At 40.0% G+C, this 19,894-nt stretch overlaps 1 protein-coding gene across 4 annotated transcripts in view; it reads right to left on the bottom strand.

Annotated features, from left to right (window-relative positions):
- The window catches only part of zgc:66433 (uncharacterized protein LOC321250 homolog), a 196,382-nt gene that overhangs the window by 137,891 nt on the left and 38,597 nt on the right, over positions 1 to 19,894 (bottom strand). For 2 of the 4 annotated variants that reach the window (XM_028815707.2, XM_051935187.1), the window contains exon 1: positions 13,570 to 13,844. The exons of 1 other annotated variant lie outside the window; for it this stretch is intronic. In XM_028815707.2, coding sequence (XP_028671540.2) covers positions 13,570 to 13,604 — 35 coding nt within the window. In that variant the 5' untranslated portion in view covers positions 13,605 to 13,844. Of the gene's footprint in view, positions 1 to 13,569; positions 13,845 to 19,894 lie in introns of those variants that run through there. One more of the 4 variants, XM_028815704.2, reaches the window with a different exon arrangement.

Raw genomic sequence — 19,894 nt, forward strand, 5'->3', positions numbered from 1 at the left:
GGATTGGCTCCAGCAGACCCCCATGACCCTGTGTTCGGATTCAGCGGGTTGGAAAATGGATGGATGGATGGATGTTTTACATTTTTTGTGTCACATAATCCAAATGTTAGGTATCCAGTTATATACTCACAACTTCCCCAAACACACATATTTTGCCAAAATATTGTTAAATAGACTATTTATGAAAGATCCACTCATGCATGATAGTGAGAGTGCACAAGTGAGATCTTTGCTTTTTAATTGAAGCCCCACCTTCCCCCCAAACACACACACACCTTCATTAGTCTGGAGTCCTGCCCAGGGGTTTATAAAGCAATATGAGAAGCAGTACAGCAGTGTATGGCACCAGTTTAGTGCATTTCAACTCCTGGAATGGTACACTGCTGTCTGACAGTGAAATGTTACTGAGATGCATTTATTTCTGCACAGGTTTAGAACTCAGCCGCATCTGCACTTGTCCATTGTCAGCTACTACACACATGGCCATACTAACACAAAAAGATGGACTTGTCTGCTCAGACCCAAAAATAATTTCTTATCTAAAATCATCAATGGCTGAGGGGCTGGACACAAAGTAAATCATGAGAAACAGTGTACCATGAGAACCTGGGCTCTAAAGCACCAATCAAAGGACAAACTGTTGAATATAGCTGGAATTCAATTCTTTATCCAATGCACATCGGTCTGAGTGAGAAGTTAGTAACTCATGGCACCTCAGGACTCTCAAATGACTTATTAACACCACAGATCGCAATGCAGAGCTACTAAGAAGACAGCCATTCACAGGACAGCAATAGGCATTCAGTTTATTCTCAGAGTGCGACATACTTCAGGACTGATGCAGCATAAATGTTTTTAAAACCTCAGGCTTATAAGGCAGGGCTCCAATTCCTTGGTGGAGAGTGAGGCAAAGATCCCTCTTGAACACTTGCCCACCAACCTAAGGTGATGTCTGTTTGATGGTAGAAAGCAAAACCCCTTTATAAGGGTTCTACTTTGCTTCAGCTAGGTTGGATTAAAGGAGGAGAACTATAAGGAAGCAAAGACTTGTCTATGAAAATAAGACTCCTAAATCTGTTCCTTTGTTCTTGTATTTTAAATCACAAAAAAAGCATCTCAAATCCTGTTACTAAGACTCAAAGATGAGTCACCTCCAAGAGCAGCTTTCACATCAGATATCATGGAAAGAAGATTAGGAAGCTCTGGGTCACATTGAGAGTCAAATAACAACCTGGAATCATTTTCTTTACTGCTCTGAATGGCATTTTAGTCAAACAAAATGAACGCATGTTTTAATTACTGTCATTGCACCTTTTATATTAGCTATATAAAAATGTACTTTAAAAGTAAGAAATTAATAAAAACAAATAAATGTGGTACACCAAACACAATCCACTGGAAGAAAACTCCTGACAGCTAAAATGGTCTTCTTCACTACCTGTAAATTCCTCACAGGTACCTGGGAACTAGTGCTAGTCAATGGAAGGCCTGGTATGTTCAACTAATGCAGAACCCCTCCTGATTAATTGGATGAAGAAGGACTGAGTATTAATTGAAACTTGCATCAGGTATTAGTGCTCTGGGCTGTGATGGATTGGGCTTCTGGTCTAGACTTGGGAATAGCTTGGGTCTAATGCTGTTAGGATAGGCTCAAGCCAGCTGGGATACAGTGATGAATAAATGGAGCCTCAAAGAATGGATGAATGCATGGCACTGGAAGGAGGCCTAAGCCCTCCACTCTGTTTAAACTGATCATCACTGCACCCAATCACAGCAAAAGGCAAATCCAGCAATAGACATCAGATGACACCAGGTGCCGGCACCACCATTAAGGCAAATCAGGCACTCGCCTAGGGCACAGATCGTAAGGGAGGTGGGGGGAATCCAGCTGCATGGGTTAGCTACCAAACAGTCAGTTGGTGCACTAATAAGCTTGGCCCAGGGCACAAAATAACCTAGCACTGGCAGTCCATTACAGCAAATCTTCAACAGAACTGCTCTGATGCTGTTAGGTAAAAACAGACTAACGATAGAGCTGAATATTCAATTCAATAGACAGCCTCTATAATCAGAAATACGTACTTATTAAAATGTTCTGAAAATATTGGATAGGGCTTATCTGCTGCTTGCAGGTGGGAAAAATTCCTCCTCGGGCAGTTGTAGCCCCTAGTCCATATGTTGTACAGTACATCCATTCTTTAGCAGCTTTTTGGTAATAACTTTACAAATGATTCTGAGGGTATGCGAAATTTCTAGCCAACGAGTACCTTGACTGAACTGGCAAAAGCAAGCAAACCAAATATAATTGGCATTTTCTCCTTTCTCAAACTATCGTAATAGGAATATCTGTGCTACATTTCAGCAGCAGTGGGTAGTGGTGTGGCAGGGTTTCAAATGCTCTTCCATTTCACAGCCATCTGGTTGCTCTTCTTTCTTCCACCTCCTGCAATTTTCAATAAATATGAACAAGTGTTGCCTCGGATTGGTCTTTGGACAGAAGAGTCTCTTACAAACGACAAGCAGTGTGAGTCAAGAATTGATTCACATGTGTGCTTTTTGATGTTTTTTTTTTTTGTTACTTAAATTAATTTTGCAACTGATTTGAGGTTTGCCACTTTGGGTTGCTAAGCTCTTTTCACAAGCCAGGATAACATGCTCAGTTTGGGAGGATCTTGGGGTGGTTGTTGCTCCAATGGGTGAAGAAGCATGTGATAGGGATGAACCCTGGGTACAACTCAACAGGAACAGAACAAAAATATGCTGAGGGTGAAACTATATTTCCCAGTTGGAAAGGCAGTACCAAGAGATATCCCAGTAGAAGCAGGCGACTGTTGCTATGGTTGGAGTAGTCTTGCCTGACCAACTCAATGTGTTGCCACCATAATCCTAGCCAGGAGAAGCAGACTAAAAGTGTTGCAAAATGAATGGTGTTAACTCATTTTTAAACAAGGATAAATATACATAAGGTCTCTCAGCAAAACAATTAAACAGAAGGTGCCTCATTACATGCATCCGGCGCCGCCGTGAGTGGCAGCCTTTTCAGCAGCTCCGTGTATGACTGTATATGTATGTGTACTTTTCTACTTTTATTTTTCTATTTTTATTTATTGATCACTCCTACCACTTTATTTTATGTGGATTCCTTCCCTGGACACACTTACTTTTACAACGTGGGCATGGATTTTAACACGCCGAGACTCGCCTATTCAAGTACTCAACTTCGGGCGCTGAGAACAAATGCCAGTGCCGGTGTGGTTCCATATTTACCTGACGAGGTAAGAAGGCGGTATCGTGGCAGCAGAGCTGGCACTAAGCTAAAAAAGAAGCGGCTTGCGAGAAAGTGGCGTTTCAAGCCTTCGGTGCCTTCTGTGATTCTGGGGAATGTAAACTCAATCTCAAATAAGATCGACGAACTGGCTGCGCTGGTGAAAAATGTAAGGACCTACAGAGAATGCAGTTTGTTGTGTTTCTGCGAAACGTGGCTAAATAACACCATCCCAGATGCCAACGTGGAGCTACCCGGGTTTAGCACAGTTAGAGCGGACAGAGATGCAAGTACCTGTGGTAAGCACAAAGGAGGAGGACTCGCTCTCTATGTTAATACACGGTGGTGTCACTCTGGACATGTTAACGTCAAAATCTCCACTTGCTGCAGGGATATCGAACTGTTGGCCGTAAGTTTACGTCCCTACTATTTGCCCAGAGAGTTTGGACAAGTCATTGTTGTCATCGTGTATATTCCTCCTTGGGCAGACAAGGAGTCAGCGAGTGACATCATCCATTCCGCTGTTGCTAAGTTACAAACGCAGCACCCTGAGGCGCTTGTGCTAATCGCTGGAGACTTTAACCATGTGACGCTGGACAAAACATTGCCTGCATTCTCCCAGTATGTGGACTGTAACACCCGGGGAAATAAGACTATTGATTTACTGTATGCAAACGTTAAAGACGCATACAGCGCCACCCCGCTGCCTGCGCTTGGGAAAGGAGATCATAACCTGGTTCAGCTTCAGCCTCACTATAAACCAAAAGTTAGAGTCCTACCTGTAACCACACGATCATTCAGGAAGTGGACCCCGGAGGCTGAGAATACTCTGAGAGAACTTTTTGGAACTACAGACTGGGATATCCTGCAGGGATCTCATAATGAGAACATTGAGGAAGTTGTTGACTGCACTACTGATTACATCAACTTCTGTATGGACATTGTAGTTCCAGTAAGAACAGTACGCTGCTATGCTAACAACAAGCCATGGATTACAAGTGACATCAAGGGCCTTTTGAATCAGAAGAAAAGGGCTTTTAAAGACGGTGATCAGCATGAGCTCAAGCGCGTGCAGAAGGAACTCCGAGTCCAACTCAGGGTGGCGAAGGAGCAGTACAGGAGAAAGCTGGAGCAGAAGTTGCAGAATAACAGCATGAAGGAAGTGTGGGATGGGATGAAGATCATCACTGGCTGCAGCTCGAAGCGGGGTACCACCATTGAGAGAGACGTGAAGAGAGCAAACCAAATGAACAACTTTTTTAACAGGTTTGACCACCCTAACCCACTCTCACTCTCACCTCGGAGTACTGCACCCTCCACACATCCTTCTGCTGATACCAGCATAGGAAAAACATCCCCACCCATAATAACAACAGCGCAAGTGAGCAGAGAGCTGAGGAGACTTCGTGCCAGCAAAGCAGCGGGTCCAGATGGAGTATCGCCACGACTGCTGAAGGTCTGTGCATCGGAGCTGGGGGGTCCTCTACAGCGCATCTTCAACCTGAGCCTGGAACAGGGGAGAGTCCTGAGGCTTTGGAAAACATCTTGTATCACCCCAGTCCCAAAGGTATCACGTCCTAGTGAGCTGAATGACTTTCGGCCTGTTGCTCTGACATCACATGTGATGAAGACCATGGAGAGGCTGCTGCTTCACCACCTTAGGCCACAGGTTCAACACGCCCTTGACCCTCTGCAGTTTGCATATCAGGAGAAGGTGGGAGCGGAAGATGCCATCATCTATATGCTACACCGATCCCTCTCTCACTTGGACAGAGGCAGTGGTGCTGTAAGAATTATGTTTCTAGACTTCTCTAGCGCCTTCAACACAATCCAACCTCTGCTCCTTAGGGACAAGCTGACAGAGATGGGATTAGATTCATACCTAGTGGCATGGATCGTGGACTATCTTAAAGACAGACCTCAGTATGTGCGTCTTGGGAACTGCACGTCTGACATTGTGGTCAGCAACACAGGAGCGCCACAAGGGACTGTACTTTCTCCGGTCCTGTTCAGCCTATATACATCGGACTTCCAATACAACTCGGAGTCCTGCCATGTGCAAAAGTTCGCTGATGACACTGCTATCGTGGGCTGTATCAGGAATGGGCTGGAGGAGGAGTATAGGGACCTAATCAATGACTTTGTTAAATGGTCCGACATAAACCACCTACACCTGAACACCAGCAAAACCAAGGAGCTGGTGGTGGATTTTAGGAGGCCCAGACCCCTCATAGACCCAGTGATCATCAAAGGTGACTGTGTGCAGATGGTGCAGACCTATAAATATCTGGGAGTGCAGCTGGATGATAAATTAGACTGGACTGCCAATACTGATGCGCTGTGCAAGAAAGGACAAAGCCGGTTATACTTCCTTAGAAGGCTGGCTTACTTCAACATCTGCAATAAGATGCTGCAGATGTTCTATCAAACAGTTGTGGCGAGCGCCCTCTTCTACGCAGTGGTGTGCTGGGGAGGCAGCATTAAGAGGAAAGACGCCTCACGCCTGGACAAACTGGTGAGGAAGGCAGGCTCTATTGTTGGCATGGAGCTGGACAGTTTAACATCTGTGGCAGAGCGAAGGGCGCTCAGCAGGCTCCTATCAATTATGGAGAATCCACTGCATCCACTAAATAATGTCATCTCCAGACAGAAGAGCAGCTTCAGCGACAGACTGCTGTCACTGTCCTGCTCCACAGACAGATTGAGGAGATCGTTCCTCCCCCAAACTATGCGACTCTTTAATTCCACCAGGGGGGGTAAACGTTAATATTTAACATTATACATAGTTATTGTCTGTTTTTTTTTTCACCTGTATTATTATCATTCTTTAATTTAATATTATTTATTGTATCAGTATGCTGCTGCTGAAGAATGTGAATTTCCCATTGGGATTAATAAAGTATCTATCTATCTATCTATCTATCTATCTATCTATCTATCTATCTATCTATCTATCTATCTATCTATCTATCTATCTATCTATCTATCTATCTATCTATCTATCTATCTATCTATCTATCTATCTATCTATCTATCTATCTATCTATCTATCTATCTATCTATCTATCTATCTATCTATCTATCTATCTATCTATCTATCTATCTATCTATCTATCTATCTATCTATCTATCTATCTATCTATCTATCTATCTATCTATCTATCTATCTATCTATCTATCTATCTATCTATCTATCTATCTATCTATCTAACTGCTTGCCGCTGTTAATATCTGAACCGTGTTGCCTACTACCCAGCACAAGTTATCATTTACTATATATTTCAAAAGGCTTTTCTAGATTATTATTTGTGGAACTCACTGTCTTTTGTGCTCACATGGCAATTTTCTGCTGGAAGAACAGCATGTAATATGTCATTCATAATAAAGGTCTAAATCTAATGTTTATGCCCTGGCAGGTGGGAGTACTAAGTCCAAGTTCAGTAGATTGATGTGTGGCCCGCAGTAATAAAAAGTTGTACTTTATAATCTGACTTGAGCTAAATTACAGACAGTGTATTCTAAAAGGAAAAAATATCTTTGCGTAAATCAGGAAATTCAATACTTTTGTTTTTTATGTGTAAGGAAATGTCATACATTTTAGGCTAAAGAGATTGCTAATTAACTAAATTTATACATTTGATAATTAATTGAGAAAGATTTCACCATGTCTAAAATATGTTGTACAGTTTTACTCGTTTTTTTCAACTGACCTCGAATTCTGTGTACAATGTAGTAATATCTGATAAGTGGCCAGTATATCTGTACAAATATCTGTACAAATATCAAATATATGTATGATACAGGGAAGAGATACAGGGCGGGATGTTGCCGATCACTCGATGCTGAACAAGCTAATAGCGGAGACGAGGCGGAGTGGAGTTCACAAGCAAATTGTATGGGGAGGTGGACTGAATGTGAAAGGGGGTTTTCTGCCCTTAAAAGGATCAAGACATGTTTGAGAAATCGCATGAATCAAAGCACGCTAAATAATCTTGTGCTGATCTCCTTGGAGGGCCCAGATCCTGGGGACTTTGATTATGGGAAAGCTGCAGACAACTGGGCCTCTAGGAAGAAAAGAAGAATAAGTATTTAACTGAAGACACCTTCTGCATATGCAAGTTGGCTTTGAAGAATATTTTTTAATTTTTCTTCATTAGGTTTCCCATACTTTTTTTCATTGTTTCACTTTTCTTCCTGACAGCGACAATACTTGTGTCTCTTGGTTTATGTCATAACAATTTTTATTTAAAATTCTATCTATCTATCTATCTATCTATCTATCTATCTATCTATCTATCTATCTATCTATCTATCTATCTATCTATCTATCTATCTATCTATCTATCTATCTATCTATCTATCTATCTATCTATCTATCTATCTATCTATCTATCTATCTAACTAACTAACTAACTAACTAACTAAGTATGTCCAGTTCCTTGTAACAATCAACGTGAGAGTTTTACTGGTAGATAAGTATGCATATCCGGTATCTCCATATTAATCAGCTACAACATACATTCCATGTGTTTGCCTACTACTGTTTAGTAGGCATTATTGCCATTGCATCTTGCATTATGCCTCAATTTATGAATTAATGTAGCGCTGGCTCTGTACAAGCAAATGCATTAGGCATGTGAGCTTACTGGAGTGAGCACCAGTGCAGAAAACTTTATTTGCATTAAGTTTATGATTGTAAATGATTAGCTATTACATCTCTTCACATGAGGTAATCAACTTTTGTTACCTGTCTTATTGCACTTGCTGAACAAACAGGCCCTAGCTTAATATTACTCAGTTAGGTTTACCTCTTTTATAAGTCGCTTTGGATAAAAGCATCTGCCAAGAAAATAAATGTACATGTAAACATAAGTCAGCTTGGCTGCTATTGTCAATGAGTAACAGCTAGTCAGTAGTTAGTGGTAATCACAACAATAAATTGTGGAAGAAGCAAGAGACTTTCCAAAATACCACCTCCATTATTTCTCAGCCTAAAAGATAGATTAATCATTTACAACTCCTTTCATTTTTTATTTTCGTTTATGTAATGCAATGCATACAGTACAGGGCATTCCTGCTTGTTTTGTACACCAATACTTTTTAATTTATTATTATTAATTTCATTTACTGTAGCTAGGTGGAAGTACAAAGCATAATTTTCATTCATACAGACATTGTTGCAAGGGAAATTAGTAGAAAAAAACAAAGTTTATACTTAAAAAGTAGTTTGTCAGGAGGTATTTGGCTAATCCTGAAACTAAAAGCTAGCAGTGGCTTAGATAAATGTACAGCCAGTATCTTCAAAATAGAAGGCCTGTGGAGCAGCGTGCAGAGGGAGGTGAATGCACCCTGCCCTGAGTAATTCTTTGTAATTAGTTGACACCTCTGCAATACAGGACTCTAGAATCAGCATGCGTTATGTGTGGTGCAGGCTTAACTAGGATATTATATATCAGCTCATTTGATCCCTATAACACTCCACAGGATCAATCCTAGAGGACTTCGCTTTTCAATATCAATAAAAGTCAACATTGGATTTGAACTACTCCATAGCATGTGTTAATTTAGACATTTTAAAGCAGATTAGAAAGATAGCACCATTGATCACATAGCCATAGTGCTTTAGTCATATTCAAGGAATTAAGGTTGAATATCTCTTAATTGAAATGCGTGGGACCAGAAATATTTTGGATTTTGGACTATCTTCATATACATAATGAAATATCTTGGAGACACCCTTGATGAAGTGAGAAAACCATCTAAATGACAACTCACGCATATACTACTTCATATCACTGAATCGTTATGATAATGTGCATTGATGTGAAAAACATATTAAACTTAAAAAGTGATGACTATGTTGCATAGACTTTACTGTAGTTCCCATTATAGAGGGCCAATGCATATTTGCATTGAAAAACTGTTTCATTTTTTTGTCAAGTTAATATCAGCCACGTGTCTCAGAGAACTGGCCGACCACATATATCTCAGCCAACCTTCACTCCATCATGCCCGCTGTGCTGGAAGTCATTAACTGACTGGCAAAGTGCTACATTCAGTTTTCATATGGTGTGGGTGTACATACATAAAACATAACATGTTTTTGCTAACATAAAAAGACAATTTGCAGCAGTGTTCAGTTTTCCTAACGTAATCAGAGCAATTTAGGGAACTCACATTGTAATAAGGATACCCAGGGAGAATAAATTTGCTTTTGTTAACCATAATCGATGACATTCCATTAACGCACAAGTCATTTGCAATTTTAATAGTGCCGAGCAGCACTTTTGAACTGTCACTTTACAGGGGACAAAGCTCATTGGTTGTGTTTCATTGCTTACCAGAGCTTAATCCTTCACGGAAACCCTCAAACTCCAGATCTTCAATTGCGTGTCGTTGCTTCGTGGCACTGTAAGCTTCAATGGGGCCCCCCCCCCCCCCCCCTCCATCTTGCTCTAAATGAATAACTGTTTTGAATCCGTGCCTATAATATTCACATCCACTTTGTGGTGTATGCATATTTTCACGCTCAAATCCAGGCAAAGCTTTATAAAAGAGAACCCTGGTGTGGAATTTTCCATTTGTGACATCATGTCGGCGCTCACAAAATTTCAGATGTTGGAGCATTTCCGATTTTAGAATTTCAGACTAGAGATACTCAACCTGTAACCAACATTTACAGACTTAAAAAAATTCTATATTTAAAGACTCTGTTTCTCTTAATTATATATCCATCTTATGTAAGTGTGTATTATATATTTTTTGTAAACTATATATGCATTATTATTCTTAGCTAATTTTCAATTTGTTTTTCTTTGCATATAACTACTTCTTTGACATCTTGTTAAACACTTTGAGCTACATCATTTGTGTGAAAATGTGCGATAGAAATAAATGAAGAGCTCAGTTCCAAAATCAGCTAAGTACAAAAGATAAATTTTGGAGATAAATAGGAAAATCTGGGTTCGTAAGCAGATTTTGAAACTAAATCCCTAAAACTATAGCGCTACACTGTTGCAATTAGCAGGTTTTGAAGCTCAAACATATTTTCGGCGCATGACCAACTGCATGAAAAGTCACAATCACGTGTTCACTAGATTTTACCAAAAGGTGTAATTAGCAGATTTTGGAACTCACATCTTCAAATGTTGTTGTCATTGGTGTATCAACTCAGCACGTTTTCCAGGTTTACTAACAGCACTGACAGTCAGTCAGACTTCTTTTTACCAGGAGCTTTTACAGACGACCTACAATAACTCCAACACTCTCAACTGCAATGAAGTCAAACAACAGCTTTGAGAAGGAAAAGCAGAAAAAAAAACTGATATCAGTCAAACATAAGACACTCAGGATGAAAAATCCTGTCTGACTTTATTCTCCCTTTTATGGCATGTGTGCCTTACATCTCGTTAGCTTATCAGACAAAAGCCACCCTGCTGCAAGGCGTCTTGCTACAGCTACAGGATATTTATTTTAGGAGCCAATTGCTCGATAAACTAGCAAGGAAATATGCTGGCAATTCAGCTTCTCTTACACAATATTCTCAGTGCTGGAAGCAGCAGTCCAATATAAACAAGGCATCTGAGAAGAAGCAGTGAACTGAACTGGCTTAAAAATAAGTGACTTCCTTCGGCTAGTTTGTGAGTCATCAAAATCAATATTCAGTGTGTTATAAAGCAGTATCATGCATAGATGCATGGATTCTCAGGCCAACTTAATGCAGTTTAACATCATGGCAGCCAGAGCCTGCTTTGGCAGCAATAAGCACAAGGCAGGAAACAAGCCTGAATGGGGCCAGAATCCACTGTGGGGCATACACTTGCACACACCCACGATAATGCACACCACTTCCAATTTAGAGTTGCCAACTAACCTATTATGCACGTCCTTAAGGGTGTAGGAGGAATACCAACACAGACAGCAACTGTGCATGGGACTCAGACTCAGGACACTGGCTTCACAAGCCGTGCTACCCACTATACCACCATTTTGCCTTGCATTAACATTCATTAGTGTATTAAGTGGCAGAAAGAAACCCCTAGAACTTATAGCTTCACACAGTGAACCAGCAAGACAGGGAAAGCAAACTGCCACTTGTGTGATCCATCTTTTCAAAGAAAATACTAAAAAAAATGTTACATGGGGATAAAAGTACCAAGAAAAATATAATCTATGTGTTATAAGAATAAAAAAGTGCAAAATTATTAAAAAATAAAATGTGAGGACAAGATCAGAAAATTTGGATTTCACTTTATCCACTCTTGGAAGAAGAGAACAAATGAAATAGGAATTATCTTTCCTAGCCTTTTCAATGGGCTCTGCTTGGTTAATAAAATATGTGGAAAGCAGTCTGTGGTCTGACTGGTTTAACTGGATCTACTGGGATGCAGAATTTGGATCTAAAACTCTCACCCAAGGTGTCCGCAGCCCATCTTGCTAATTTCTAACCTCGAGAGTGGGAATAACTAACTTGATTGTGTTATGAGTTCTGAGAACTCAACTGAAGATACTCAATTGAATGATGATGCCAACTGCTGTTAAGGACAGTTGGGGACCTTGGTTTTAGCAAGTAAAATCTAATTAAAAATCAGGCTTTGGTTCAAAAACTGCAGTGAATTCTATTCAAATGAAAAAAAAATGAATAAAAAGACTGATTGTTTCCAGGCGCTTAACTAGAAGAGATTGCTCATTTTCTCTACAACATTCTCAAAAGTGCACCTGGCCACCAGTCCTTTTGGTGAGTACCGTATTTTAAATGAGAGAGATACACAAAACTCTTGTTTCACATCTTACTAGCCGAGAGCCTCAGATGCAGTGAAGGATTCTATCCCTTGTGTGTAATCTGTTTATATGTTAATATAAAAGGCCGCTTGAAAAGAGACTGATGAGGCACTGAAGGGTATCCTAACCTTTAAAAAGCTTTTCAAAAATTTCTTAACCACTTCATTGCCTTATCATTCTACTTAAAAAAGTATAACCTGATGGAAACCAGATGATTAAAAATAAAATATTCTAAAATTTCACATAACTTACAGCTTAAATTATGAAAATTAATAAATTCCCCTGAAGGCCTAAAAAAATGGCCAAGTCTGAAATGAAACCTGACTCTTGTGTTGGGGCAGAAGTGCATTGTAAAGAAAGCAAATACTTGCTTAATGGTCCCGTTAGGCTTTCTCTGCCTTTTTTAATATTAAAAGGGCTCCATTGGTATGAGCTGCAGAACACAGTAAATGCCAAAGGGCATGTGAATCGAACTTCTCCCTCTGCTGCAAAGCTAACAAACCAAGGAGTCATTATTGACCACTGTTGTTATCAAGATCAGCCCTGAGGCTTTTGATTAGAAAAAAGTTAACTCTTGCTGCAGTACTTGTAGGCATTGCTAACCCTTCTCACTAAAATATCTTTAAACTGCAATAAAACTAGCACACCCAAATAAAACAAGAGTTCAGGGGTAGCTTAAAAAAACAAAACAGTTGAACAATAAAAATACTGTATAGTGCCACAAAGTGATCAGCATCCAAACACTATCTAAGTGAGGGTCAGTGTGTGGTAACCACTCTCTGGGACACTTACTTATTCAGTGAGATCACTTCTGCAGTAGTATAATGATGATTAATTAATGCATTCACAGTAACCATTTTCTTGTATTATTAGTGCACTGCAATAGACTGACATTTTGATGGGAAGGTGCTGCATTGCTTATTGCTGGGATCAGATCCAACTCCTCAAAGCATAGATCTGGATCTTTAAGAAGGACCTTTAAACCACAAACTTTCTTCCACATGAGATTCCAGGAGTTTTTACAATAAGATCAAAAATAAAGGAGACCCACCAATTCGCCACTGCATTTAAAATCTAACACCACCTTAACCCTAGTCAATACCAATCCATTGACAAATATACTCTGCTTCGACTTTACTGCTCAACCCTTTTCATTCATTTCAAGAACTTTACCATCGAAGTTTTATGACTTAAGTTGACTATCTCTATTGCCCGATGTCTCGTGAAGAATGAATCAGTGAAGCCGAATGAAGCGAAACAAATTGGGAGGATGGTGGGTTTATAACATCAGAGTGGAAATGTAGTTAAAACTGTTCTATAGAAACCTTTTTTGACCACTGTGAAAGGCACCATCAAATGTAACGTGTGTTGCTTTGCACGATTTAATTCAGTACCTTCATTTCTTCAACACAAAGCACAGATCATACATGGTAACAACTCAACTGAAATTAAACCGAATACAGTATTCAAGTCCATTGATCGCCCCCAAGCTTTCTAATTAAATAAAGAAAAGCTCGACTTACTTTTTACCCCGCAAACAACTATAAAATCCAGCCATGGTCTGCGTAGCAAGGTGCAAGTAATCCCGTATCGCCCTCTACACCGTCTGCTTCATCTTTTTGCGATGTTCACACCCCAGCACCATTACCCCCGGAGCGGTGCAAAGAGTCAGCCGTCTGCCAGCTCTGATCCTCCAAGTGGCCACACGCAGAGCGCACAAAGCCAGCATGCCGACGCAATTACAGATCGCATACTGGCAGCCGCTGCTAACTTTCTAAAAGGCGCTCGCCTGCTCCTCACCCGCTCGCTCCGGCGCTGGCCCGGCGCCACGGGGAGGAGGCAGGAGGCAGGGACAGAGGGGCGGAGGGGCGGGCTGCTGTCCAGCCACGATCGAGAAAAGCCTATCCTCTTGGACTTATACCCCCCGCGCTGGTGGCGAGGGTGGGACGGTGATGATGTCTTTAAAAATGTTTAAACCGGAGAGCACTGAAAGAACTAGAGAACTGACTGTATTGCTTAGTTTGTAATGGTGCTCAGTGGTGTTAAACTGTTTATGAAATACAGACGTAAACAGATGGACATTAGCAGTGCCTCAAATTAAACGTACAGTACCTGTAATTCCTGTATAAAAACAAATGCAAAAGTGAGCAGAATTCTTAACCAGAACAGTCTGAGGAAGTCTGCAGTTTCATAAAGTGCTTTTCAAAAAAGTTTGATTGTAAATACAAAAACAAAGACAACTCTCAATGCCCTATAAAAGGGTGTACCGCAGTAGGGGGGTCAATGCCCCAGTATTCCCCTGCCAGGGAAGCCATTCCCTGGTGAAACGTTTTAGAGTTACCGGCAGGTCTTATAAAACCTCCCGGGAGGTTCAACCAATCCAGACCACCATGTAAAAATAATCACCACTAATCCGGTTTAGGTAGCAAGAGGCACTGGATGCTGAGTGTCGGGATGAGAGTGTAAACTGAGAGCCCAACACCAGATCATAATGGACATGGGATGTGGGCGGAGTCACCAGTGTTTGAGGGGTGGAGAGTTCAATGTACAAGTACAGTATATATATTAGTTAGTCGTTAGGTTTTTTTTTTGGTTGCTTGTTATGTTGTCTGTTGATCAGAAAGATCTGTTAATAATAAAAGTTAAGTTTTTGGAGTATTTAAGCATTGTGTGTCGCTCCCTGCTGTAAACTAAAGGACGAAGGAACTCAGGAACAGGGTTTTACCCCGGAGCAGGGCGCTCTGGCCCTGGAGCTCCACACTACTGGACTGCGCTGAAAGAGAAGTTCCCCTGTATCACCCTGACCACGTAGACAGACAGGAAAGGTAACATGAGTACAAACTAATGTTGGATGTTTTGTCAATGTACAGCATCACTGGGCACACTCACCCATGCCCATAAAATAAGTATTAATGAGAAATTTTAGAGTCATCTGCCAACCTAGGAGGCATGTGTATGGGATGAAAACTGTAATACTAAGAGAAAAAAAACTACAAAGACATGGTGAAAGCATGCAAACTTTACATAGGCACTCAGCTAGGAGGAGGCAGCAGCAGTGTGCCAAGAATTAAGCCTCATGTGTCATATAGCGCCCTTCACAATATGAAATTTGTAGAACAGTAACTGACACCACATCATTTTCTAGAATTGGATAAGCCAATGAAAACGTGCACTTCTGTAGCCAACGTTTCTTACACAATGTCTTTCAAATTTTACAGCAGGAGTAAAATTACACTCAGAATCTGAACCTTGAACCTAAAAAAATGTTTTTATATAACAAAGTAAGTTTTATCTCTATAAAGTTTCTATACAGTGTCCTTAAAAGTTTACATCATCACACAGCAATTTATGTGACTTATAAAAGTAATTAAGTGGACTGATGATCAAGAACTTTGCATGTGTGCAAAATGGAAAGAAGTTTATTATTATACATCAGTATAATGAAATTATTATACATTATTCCTTTTTGCTTTAAAGTATATTGCAACTTTCACAGTTTTCACTGTAACACATTAATTTATACCTGCAGATAAAAATGACATACTACCAAAATTCTAACATTAGAACAGTCTTTAAAATATTAACACCTCTGTTAAAATGATGAGGAAAATGGTCAGCAACTCCATCCACTTGCCATTTTGTCAAGAATTGCAGTAAACATACACAACAGACTAGAAAAGTAAGGAAGGTAAACCTGTTGGTCTGTTTCACTTTTAAAGTTTTCAAAAATTAAGTTGTGAAGTTTTCATGTAGAACAAGTATACCTGTGGAAAGAGATGCTGGATTTGGACTTGCTCAATGTACTGTACCTCAGAGAGTTAAAATAAAAACAAGTGCAAACATTCAGTAGATGTCCACCTTTCAAGAGACATTCATCTGTCTTTAACCAGAGGCCACTAATTGTCTACTACACAATATTTCTGCTTCTTAGCCTTAGATTTGTGGGGAGACTGTGGCTGCTTATTTCATTCCAACTTAATTACTAGCCATTTCCTACATGTAATTACAATCTCAGCTTTAATTCTGCTTTTATGTGCAGAGTGACAATTTGAAAACACGGGCCAGTGTATGTTATAGTATTAAAAGACATTTATTGTATGGATATGCATTCTCACAGCTCTTAAGGTGTCTGTGCATGAGTTTTACTCATTTCATTACATATAAGTGCCCATCAGCATTTTGACTTCTTTGTTGTTTCACATTTACTTGAATTCCCTAATCAAACATAAGGGCAGATATTGAATGGTGCAGTGGCAAATTTGGAAACATTTCTGCTTCATGCTCTGAATCTGTATGGACTTTGTATTTTTCTGTCCTTGGTGGGCCTGAGGACTGTTCTTCTCTCACAACTCGCACATGGTTCATTGGTCTATTTGCTTAAAAATTGTATGACATCATGTGACCCGTTCAAGGTAGTCTCCTATCTTATGCTCCTCATGACCATTAAGCTAATCTGACCAGAGTAAGCTGGTTTAAATGGAAAGATAACACTGAACATTTTTAGAATATCTTGGAAAACATAAGGACACCATAACCACACACTGCAAAACCTTTACATCTGAAACAGAAACATCCTTCCCTCTACTTTCTTAATACACTAATACCAACAGAGTCCCAGGAAATTAGGACTGCCTGGACTGAATGATAGTCCATCACAGGGCACTCACACAAATGTCCATGCTAAAATGCAAAAAACTGATTAGAATTCTTAAATAAGTGAAGTACACACTTCATAGCACTACTAAAGAAACAGAAACTATTTAAATTAATTAAACAATAATAATAATAGTAATTTTGGAAACTGGAGTAGACATTCCAGTTGGAAAAGGAGAGAATATGTAAGAGTGCAAATGCTAGGAACTGAACACAGATTCCAAATATGTTGAGGCAAGAGGACTAACTACTGTGCCATTCACTATCAGAAATCAATTAACCCTTTCTTTAAGAACATCTTGGTTCCAATACAGGATTGTGAGGACCTGATGCCATTACTAGCATCATCAGGTTCAAATCAGGCACTAGCCCTGGACAGGGTGCCATTCCATTGCAGGGTCCCATCATACACTAGGGTCAGTTTAGTTATCAGTCAGCTTAGTCTGCTCATCTTTGGTCATGTGGAAAGAAAACCAGAGTAACAGAAGAAAGAGCTGCACAAACACAGGGGAGAAAGACGGACTCCACACAGACAATGACTGTGCACAAGATTTAAACACAGAATGCTGTACCACCGTGCCACTCTTCCACTCTTAAATGTTTATTTCACTGACTCTGTCCATCCATCATTCTCTAATATCTATTTTGTCTAATTCAAAGTTGTAGGGTCTGGAGTCTAACTCAGCAGCATCTTGCATAAGTTAGGAAACAACCTTGGAGGTGTTCATCATAAGGCACACTCGCACTGAGCCAAATTAGAGTACCAGATCAAAAAGCAGTACATACAACTGAGGAACATACAAAAGCTGCAGAGACAACACCAGGACTGGCTACTGCCAAAAATAAGTATCAAAAATAAGCAGAAAGCTATTTGGCCTATCCAATAGACAAAGAAGCAGATCTGAATCAGTGGAAGGGGTCTCCTGATGGTTGAATTTATGAAGCAGTGAGTGAGGAAACCTGACACCCGTGCAGACAAACTGGAGCCGGGTGACAAGTCTGCTGCTGCCTTTTTAAGTTCTGAGCACACTCTTGCCTTCTGTAGAGACTTGTTAGCTCATTATCAGATTGACCAACTGTAATGGATAGAACTAATTACTGTATCGTTTTAGTTTGGAGGCATTATTGTTAGTCACCCCAGCTGCCCAGGGATGTACCTAGACTAGTATTAATCTCTTATGACTGTTAATATGCTTCCTTTTGGCTCATTCAGGGATCAGAGGTGAAGGAAAATCAGCACATCATTAGTGGTAAACGTTAATATTTAACATTATACATAGTTATTGTCTGTTTTTTTTTTTCACCTGCATTATTATCATTCTTTAATTTAATATTATTTATTGTATCAGTATGCTGCTGCTGAAGAATGTGAATTTCCCATTGGGATTAATAAAGTATCTATCTATCTATCTATCTATCTATCTATCTATCTATCTATCTATCTATCTATCTATCTATCTATCTATCTATCTATCTATCTATCTATCTATCTATCTATCTATCTATCTATCTATCTATCTATCTAGATCATGGTGTGCAGGCGGATACCCTAAATTCTTTCAATAAACACTGGGATAAAACCCTTTGATTATATAGGCACTATCTAAATGAGGAATCAAGATTTACTCGGTGCTCTCGTCCTGTTTTGAAAGTCTAGTTCTGTTTTCAGCTTCTGCATCAAGCACAATAGAATTAAAGTCAAAAGAAAAAATTTGTTTGTATAAGGCAAATGAAGCAAAGCAGGGTTTGTTTTGGACAAACATACAGAAACATTCGCATATTTGTGAGGCTGGCCACTTTGTTAATAGAACAACCAGACCTCCCAACCATCTTACTGACAGGTCCTTAAATTATGGCCCAAAAAGTCAGAGGGGTGGGTGGGAAGTTGTTGGCATGCTGTAAAGAGGTGATTTGACAAATTATCATATGGGAGAGGCTAAAAGGGGTCACAGAAATCTTCAGACTGGGTGACAGTGCTGAGAAATTGCCAAGGACAGCAATCGTCTCCCCGCCCTGCCCAACCCCCACCTAAGCCATGAGCAGTGGGCCCTGTTGACTTTACAAACTGATTTAAAACCTCAAGGTGTGACCCTCAGCCAGTCATTTCAGAGCTCGGTTTTCCACATTGTGTTGTTCTGCTTATTGTATGTGAAGTGCATCAGGATGGCTTTCACTGTGCTATGTACTAAAATAATAAAGATGAAACAATGTAAAAGACATAATTTACAATGAAACAGCAAAGTGTTGAACATGTAGATGGTTACAATTAGGTCTTTCATGCTGAGCAAAAAGAATCCAGAGTGCTTCCTCCTGGACATGGGCTTTTAGTGCATGAGGAATTGAGACAGTCATAAACATGAGGCTGGACTTAAAGAAAACAAACACCACTTTAAATTGTGCTTCCAATGGCAAGCACAAAATCTTGAAATACACAGCTGTTCTTTTTCTTTTTTTATACTTGTACAAAGCTGACTAGGTGGCACGGTGATAATGCACTTCCAAACAACTCTCAGGACTCACGCTTAAATCCTGGAATAGTAAGTGCTTGTGTGGGGCAAAGATTTTTGCTAAATAAACCCTGCTTCCTGCCTCATTTCAAAGACATCTCAGGTTAAGTTAATCAGTGACTTTAAATTCACTTGTAGAGTATAAGACTGTTCGCCATGAAGGACTGGATCTAGGGTTGATTCCTGCCTTGCTGCTTGATACTAAAGAGATGGGCTTTGGTCTCCTATGACCCAAGGGATACAGAAAACAGATCAATGAACTAAAGCAATGCAATTCTAAATTGCCCGATGACTCCAGACGGAATAAAGCAGAGTGACTATGGGCTGCTGACCCATTCAGGGCTAAAACCTGTCCTACATCCAGTGCACTTGCAGAAAAACTTTCTGTGACACTGAAGGTTAAAACAGTGGGTCCAAAAAGTTGATGGACACATTCAAGAACTATTTTATTCTGAGTGGCATATGCATTTTGAATTTTAGTGTCTACAGAAACCCTGATAAACTCTATATTATTACAAAGTACTCCTGGAGTTCAATGTGCTTCTTTAAAGAAATCCTAGATATGACCAACTAGCTGCATGTGGTCTTTGGGACATAAAAACAACCTGAAGACTATTTGTGAATTTGGAGAGGCGTCAGCTAACTCTTAAGAATTACCCAGTGCAGAGGACATGGACCTACCTTTGCT

Source organism: Erpetoichthys calabaricus, chromosome 12, assembly GCF_900747795.2.
Source record: "Erpetoichthys calabaricus chromosome 12, fErpCal1.3, whole genome shotgun sequence".
In the NCBI taxonomy this organism is placed as follows: Eukaryota; Metazoa; Chordata; class Cladistia; order Polypteriformes; family Polypteridae; genus Erpetoichthys; species Erpetoichthys calabaricus.